The sequence below is a fragment of the Vicugna pacos genome, chromosome X (genome assembly GCF_048564905.1).
Source record: "Vicugna pacos chromosome X, VicPac4, whole genome shotgun sequence".
Lineage (NCBI taxonomy): Eukaryota > Metazoa > Chordata > Mammalia > Artiodactyla > Camelidae > Vicugna > Vicugna pacos.
Window position 1 is genome coordinate 43,394,609 of NC_133023.1, and position 7,853 is coordinate 43,402,461.

At 54.6% G+C, this 7,853-nt stretch overlaps 1 protein-coding gene across 2 annotated transcripts in view; it reads right to left on the reverse strand.

Moving 5' to 3' along the window:
* FGD1 (FYVE, RhoGEF and PH domain containing 1) overlaps positions 1-6,919 on the reverse strand; it is a 36,890-nt gene extending 29,971 nt beyond the window's left edge. The window contains exon 1 of one of the 2 annotated variants that reach the window (XM_006218262.3): positions 5,813-6,919. In XM_006218262.3, coding sequence (XP_006218324.2) covers positions 5,813-6,119 — 307 coding nt within the window. In that variant the 5' untranslated portion in view covers positions 6,120-6,919. The remainder of the gene's footprint in view (positions 1-5,812) is intronic. The other variant, XM_072955684.1, reaches the window with a different exon arrangement.
* Between the last annotated feature and the right edge of the window lie 934 nt (positions 6,920-7,853).

Genomic DNA, 7,853 nt, shown 5'->3' on the forward strand with positions numbered 1-7,853 from the left:
ATTTATCCTTTGGATCTCAACTCAAGTGTCCTCTTTTCCCCGCCCGCTTCCTCCTCATATGGTCCTGCAGCATCTGCGCTTGGAATTACTTGTCAGGAATGTGTGTCTTCCCTGCCAGAAAGGAGCTCCATGAGAACAGGGATTGTGCCTGCCTTGCTGCCACCCAGCAACTCACACAGAGCCAAGCACGTAGTAGGTACTCAATAAGAACTTGTTAAATGGAGAAATGCTCTATTTGCTCACCAAGTACTTATTGATGCCCTATTACATGCCAGGCAAATGCAATGACTAGGTCCTCCATGTTACAAACGGGGAAACTAAGGCCCTGCAGTGGGAAGGGAAGCCTGGGGACACAGTGAACCAGGGGCAGAGTCAGGAGTGCTATTACCCTGCATCTTGGGGCACCTTTTGGAGGTGTGAGGCCTTCCAGCTCCAAGGAACTTGGTGTTGAAGCCTGGAGAGACTGGACTCACTGCTCCAAGGATGTCTGCTCTCCCCAGATGAGGGCATTTAACTCTTCGGGGCTGGCCAATGGCAGACTGCGCTTCCTGCCCTCGTTCCAGACAGGTCCTAGCCCCACCCAGTCAACGTCTGGCCAGCTCCACATCTGCCTAAGACATTTAGCTAACTGGCCCCCAGAAAGCCATGGTTGGTATCTGTCTGGGGCACTGTTAGCTGCCACTCACCCTTGAAGGAGCAGGTAGCCCCAGCCAGGCCCTCCCCCTGGGGCAGAGGCACCTGAAGAGGCCAACCATTTGCAACTTGGAAACTTCAATTGTTTTAGTTCTGTCTGGGGAAGTCCTTTTCACAGCTACCCAGAGTCTTTACATTGGGTTGTATTGATCTGGAAGGCCCCAGCTGAATAGGCACCAAATCTGGGCCCTTTCCCAGACACAATCCTGGAATCTCAAACTGCTGCTCTCCAAAAATCTCCAGCAGAGCCCACCATCCCCTCCTGTCATGAGTCCCCTCTTCTCCCTTCCATGCGCAACCTCCCCCTATGGCCTCTAGGGATGCCCTCAACAGGGAGAACATCAAGGGAGCCATAGGAATTTACTTTACCAGTGTTTGATTTGCTTTTCGGGAGTACTCCCTCGGTTCTTTGCAATAGCCACTACCCTCAGTGTATTTGAAAAGGGGCTCAGCTTAATGCAAATGTTTTAAAAACTGCTTTGCCACTTCTAAGGCAAAGAAGTTTTGCAGGTAATGAATGATCCTCCCGAGTGACTCTGCTCCCCTCACTATCTCTGTCTTCAAGGATGGGACCAGCCCCCAGAACCATGCACACTCTCCCCATGAGCCGCTATGTGGTCTGTGGTATGCATTGGTGGTGAGAACTCCCAAACATCTCTGGTGTAGACCTCTCTTCTGGGCTTTCCAACCCTACATCCAAATGCCTGCTGACCATATCCACCTTGGATGTCCCCCCAGGCCTCTCAAATGCAACAAGTCTCAAACATAACTCAGTATCTGCCCCCAAACCTGCTCCTTCTCTTGCATGTAGATGGCCACACCATCATCCACCAGGTCACTGTAGTTGGTTTCAGAAAACAACCCAGGCTCATCCTGGACTTTTCTCTCTTCCTTGGCCTCTACATACAAGCCACCACCAATACCCGTCTGCGTGAGCACCAAAATATCTCTCAGATCTTACCTTCCTCTCCTGCCATCGCTCTAACCCAAGCTACCATCACCTCTTGCTGGGATGACTGCAACCCCCACCTGCCTGTCTCCCTGATCCCACTCTTTCGCCCCTACCATCCACTCTCCACATGCAGCTAAGGGGATTTCGCAAACACCGGCATTTGAGCACATCATTCCCCTACCTTTGCCCTCAGGATAAAGTCCCTTTCGAAGCCTTATCTCTTCACCCCTTTCAATACCAGCCCCCATCCCAGGATGCCCTATGTCTCTGTGACTTTGCTCCCACCAAACTTCCTACCTGAACTGCCCTCCCAGTTCCTCCTAAATCTACAAACCTTGCTGACACCCCTCTGGAGCCCTTCCTTTGGGTCAGGCCGTGCACTGGGTGCTGCTGATACCAGGGTTTCCTCTGCCTAGAGTCCCTGAACTGCAACTTCCTTTCAGCTTGAATTGCCAAATGGCAGCCATACACGAGAGCTAGGCATAAAGGGTAAACTGAGGCTGCTAGTGTTTGTGCGTATGTGGGTGAGAGGTTGACTTACTCCCTTTAGCTTAGGTCCCATGCCTCCCTTCAAGGTTGGGAGTTATGGTGGGAGGCCCACATAGAGCCTTTGGGGAGAGGGCCTTAGAGTGGAGGCTGGTGCAGCATCATAATGATGCTGACTCACTGTAGGACCAGACTAAACTGCCTCTTGGAGCCTCCAATGCCCCAGCTCAAACATGGTTCCCATTCTAGGCTATACATCAGAATCACCTGGGGAGCTTTGAAAATAAATTCCTGGGTTGCAACCCTAAGATTCTGGACGTAGAGTCTGGGAATCACATTTACTTTTTTCAAAGTCAACAAGAGATTCTGACGTTCATCCAGTTTGGGAAACCCAGAGCCAGACAATGACTAGGGGCCTTTCCAGCTCCAATTCTAACTCTTAGAGTCTCTCATGATGCCCCAGGCTCCAAATCAGAAGGAGCAGCCCCTCTTGCTACCCCTTCAACTGGACCAGTTTTTCCACTACCCACGAAAAGGCTTTAACATCAAGTGCAACTCTTTCAACTAAGCTAAGGACAGGCCCAAGCTACCCCTCACCCAGCACCTGGAAAGATACTCTCACACCTTCCCCCTAAATCTCAATGAGCAAACCATCATCTGGGAACTCCTTTCTGACTCTCTCAGAGCCCTGTCTGGTATCTCATGAATTATCTCAGTAACCCAATAAGGCCTTAGGTTTTATCATCCCACGAAATGGGCATAAAAACAATCCCCCCATCCTCCCATGAGGAATCAGGGTAACTAAAAGAGAAAGCAGTTTGAAGCAATTCAAAACTTTTCACATGGATAACATATATTAATTTTAAAAGTACCCCCCCCAGGATGGGGCCACTGGCCCTTACGAAGGGTGATTCAATAAAGGCCTCAGCAGTCTGAGGGAGGAAACCGGGAGACACACAGAAATCTTAACATGTGGACTAAAATGTTTCAACCCTTTAATTGTAGCTCAAGACTCTCTCTCTCACACACACACACACCCTACAACTGCCAACCCTGCCCTCTTTGGGCCAATTATAGGCGAGTCCTGTGGAGAGAGAAGCAAGTCACTTGTGCCTACCCCTGGGCTGGCTGGGCAGTGGGGGAGGCGGGCCTCTCACGCCCCGTGTTGCTGTGAATCACATGGCCCAGCGCTTGTCTTGCCAGGGCCTGAGTAATTCCTCCGCCTCCTCTTCAGAAGGTTTGTCTCTTATTTTTTTTTAAATTTCATTTCATTCTGCAGGCTTTGCAACCAGTATCTCATAGACTCCTCACGGCACTCTCTAGATGAGGAAATTGAGGCTCAGAGAAGGGAAGTCACTCACTCAAGGTCCCAAAGTGAGTCAGTTAGGAACAGTTGGATGGAAGGCCAGGTCCTTCCCTGACCACTTTCTTATTCCCAATCCTCATCTTGAAGTGAAAAAAAAAAACAAATAGAAAAAGAAAAAGACACCCACCAATTACAGAGGCAGGGACTTCACAGGGAAAAAGTATTGCAGGAACTTTGTGTTGCTTTTTTGCAGGGAGGAGGGGAGTGTGGTTCAGGATAGGTACTGTGATTGGCAATTTGGAAGGATTGGGGGAGTGGGAAGGCGACTCAGAATCACCACTGTGTATTGATCAGAGGCCAGAGGCCAGAGGCCAGAGACCTGGGGTCTAGATGCTGCCCAGCTACTGACTCCCACACCAAGAGTATCTGGAGGGTAAGAGTCCAGTTGTCCTTCTCTTAGACAGTAGTTACTGAGGGCCTACTATGTGCTCCCTTTGTATCTGTTCAGGCACTTCTTCAACAAGGGTTTGTTGAGCACCTTCTGTGTGCTAGGCACTATGCTAACTGCTGGGAATACAACGGTGAACAAAACAGAAACAATCCCCTTGCCTTCACAGAGCTCATGTTCTAGTTGTGAAAGACAGGCAATAAATAAGTAGGCACATAGGAGAAGCTAATTGCAGATGTGCTAAGGGCAAGGATGGAAGTGCCTTCCTTGGAGACCCACAAGTTGCCCTACCTAAAGTGATCAGGGAAAGTCTCTCAGAGGAGGCTGACATCTGAGCTGAGATCTGAAAGATGAGGAACAAGCCAGGTGGACAGCAGGGGGAAGAGCTGCCAGGCAGAGGGAAAAGCAGATGCAAACGCCCTGAGGTGGGAGTGCTTCTGGCATTATTTTGGGATCTGAAAGAAGGTGCTGCAGTAAAGTGGGCGAGTAGCCTGCTCCACACAGTGTCTGTCAAGGGGAGTTTGGAAAGTCAGCAGGAGCAACATGCTGGGCAGGGTGTTAAAGTCCTCTTGTCAGCTGGTTATCTCTGGCCCCACACCCAGGGAGCCCCTGAAAACTCCCAGAGGTTCCATGACTAGCCCAAGGTCATAAGAGCAGCAAGGGACACATCTTGCTCATACTTTATGCTTTACTGCTGCTACCTGGTGCTGGGCCACAGCCCCCCAAGCCGTGGAGCCTGGGATGTGAGCCCTGGGAGGCCCCAGAGGCTCAATAGCTCCTTCAGTGCTGCCCAGTGGAAGATACTGCTCTTCCTCCATAGCTTCTGGGCTCAGGTCCACATAGGGTGTCCCCAGATGGAGGAGGCCCTGCTGGACTCCTCAGACACTCAAGTCTGTGCAGCACAAAGGCCTCTCTAGGCAGTGGTCTGTGGCCCCATTCTGACCTAGAACTGCCCCATCTCTGCAAATCCAAGTTCAAGCATCCCGACTTCTCCTCACAACCCTGTAGGCCTGCAGCTCTCCAGCTCTGCTACAACTGGATTCTGCCTCCTCCTCACCTTTCTGCTGTCTCCCTACCTACCAGCCCCTCCAGCCCTCCCCTCTGGCTTGGCCCTCAAGGCCCACCTCTTCTACCTTTCTCTCTCATCAGCACCTTCTACTCCCTCCTTCCCTTGTCCTCCTGCCACACACATCTGGCAAAACCCCAACCTTGGATCAATCCACCATCCTTCTTTTTTTTTTTTCCACTCATACTCCAGAGCTGCTGAACAGTACAGGAGAAAATCACATAAGCAGAAGGTTTGGCATTACTTTCATGATCTCCAACGTCAGTTTGGAAAGCAGAAAGACCACAGACTTTAGACTCAAATAGATCTGGTTTTGAATCCTGTCTCCATACTAGCTGTGTGACCTTGGGCAAGTTACTTAACTTCTCTGAGCCTCAGTTTCCTCCCCTAAAAAAGTGGGGCTAATGATACCTACTTCACAGGAGGCTCCTGAGGATGAAATGAGAACCCATGTAAAGCACCCAGCCCAGTGCCCGGCACAATGCAGGCGCTTGGCAAATGGGAGACTCCTTTTCTCCCATTCCTCAAAACATACCCCGGTTCCTCCAACCAAACCCCCCTTACTGCCTTGAAATCCTGCTCCCCTTTCTTAGAGTGCTCCCTCTCCCATTAGCCTCAGCAGACAGAAGAAGAGAAGGGGGTCGGAAGGGTTGAGGGGGCACAGGGGACAGAAAGGAGACAGGGGACAGGGTTTGAAAGAATTGGACGAAGGCCGAGAAGCGAAGGAAGGGATTGGGGGATGAGGAGACTCGAAGGGCTGGGATGAACGGGCCGGCCCCGAGGTGGGGCTTAGAGGGCCCGAGAACAAGAACCCGCTCCCAGGCCCGTGGCCCGGGCTCCCATGCTCTCTCGATCACTCACCAGGCCGGGGCTGTGAGCCCTCCAGGTGGTAGGAGAAGCGCAGGGCCCGATGGTGCTGAGGACTGGGGCCGCAGGGCAAGACCCGGGGGCCTGGAGCAACGCCCAGGCTGGCGTCCGAGGGTCCAGCAAACTGGGAATCCAAGGGGGTGCCGAGAGCCAAACCTGAGCCCCTGGGCACCGGCAGTCCAGGCTCCGAAGCTCCAGGGTCCGAGTCGACATAGGCCGGTGGAGCGATGCCGGGGGAGTTCGCGGTTGGGTGTTCGGGTTCGGAAGGCCCGGCGCCCCCCGGGGCTCGGTGGCCATGCATGGTCCGGGCCTGGGCGCGGGGCCCGGGCTCCCCGCTTGGCTCCAGCTCCTGGGGCGGAGGCGCAGGCGGAGGAGGCCCGGCGCCCGGCGGAGCAGCGGCCTCAGGCTCGGGGGGCGGGGCTGCGGGCTCAGCCCCACTGCGGAGACTTGAGCCCCCGGCCCGGGCCCGGACCAGCAGCCGTGGCAGCCGTGGCAGTACCAGCAGCAGCCGCGGCCACAGCCGCTGCGGTGCCAGGCATCGCCGGCCCGGGCCCCGCGCGGGGTGTGGGCTCGGCGGGGCCGGGGGCCCACTGGGGAGCGCTGTCTATGCGGCAGCGGCTGGGTGAGGGTCGGGGGCTACGCTCGGCAAGGGCTCTCTCCTCAGAGACGAGCCACTTCCGTGGCCCCGGGGCGAGCTGCCGGTCTGTTCCGAGTGCGGGGTCTCTTCTTTCTCCCCAAATGGGAATCGATCTGGGCTCTCCTGGCTGGTCGGAAAGGGTTCTTCCTCCCGCCGCAGCGGAGGCTGGGGGGCGGAGGGGAGGGGAGGAGAGGGAAGGGGAGGGAGGGAAGAGAGGACGGCGGTGGCGGGGGGCGCGCGTGTGCGCTGCGAGCTCGGGCTGCGGGACTCTCCCTCAGCCAATCCCTCCGGACGACGCTCCAGCCGCGGGGGCAGGGGAACAGCCTGGGCCCGGCTCCACCGTCCTCCCCAGCCTCGGCCTGGGTCTCCGCGGCGGCGGGCGGGAAGGAGCCCGGGGAAGGGGGGTGGGGAGGCGGGAGCCGTCGCTGAGGCAGCCGCAGCCACAGAGGCGCTGGGACCCAGTTACCCGGGCCCCGCCCCCTCGCCCGGGATTTGCGCCTGGCCACGCCCCCTCAGTCGGGCCGGCCTCAATTCTCGCAACGGCCGCCCTCAAGGCCCTCCTTCTTCCCCTTAAAAATTCCCCCTATGCTTGCCCTCCCTTCCTTTCCCTGGTCCCACACTACCTAGTCTACGGGCTCAACCCCCCAAATCTGCCTTTCTGTCCCACCTCAGGTCTTCCTCCCTCTGCTCTCCTCCAATCTCTTTTCTAGAAGCCCTTCCACATGTTCCAGAGTTTCCCTAGGGCTTGGCTCATAGGGGACTTGCCTTTGATACTCTTTACTCTGCTCAGACCTGACATCGCGGTCCTTTACTTCGCCACTCTCTTGCCAGTAGCATCAGTTCCCAAGATTGTCGCATCCGCCTGGCAACATCCCAACCTTGGATCAGTCCAACTGTCCGCCTTTTCCGTATCTGCGCCAAGGCAACTAAACACTACTGGAGAAAACTATTCAACCTCACAGACTCATGCCACTGTAAACTCATGGTCCCCAGCTTCTACCAGGCCCTCGGTGCTGACCCACAATTCTACTGTGGGTCTCTAGGCAACCTTCTCTCCCGTGCTCCACAACAGCCATTTCTAACCTCCCTTCTCCTCAAACCCCTAACTTCTCCATTTGCCCCCTAGCCCTCAGCAGATGACCCCACCTCCTACTTCAGAGAGTAAACAGAAGTCATCAAAAAGGAAGTTCTTGACTTCTTCCACCAAGAATCTGTCCCTTGCTCCTTCCCATCACCATTTAAACATGCGAAGGTCTCTTCCATCTAAAAACAAGCAATCACCAAAAAAACTCCCTCTCCAACCACCTCCCTCTCTTCTCTCTATAAATGTTCTCAAAAGAGTCGCCTACATTTAACTGTCTTAATTTTCCCACTTCCCACTTATCTTTCAACCCACAC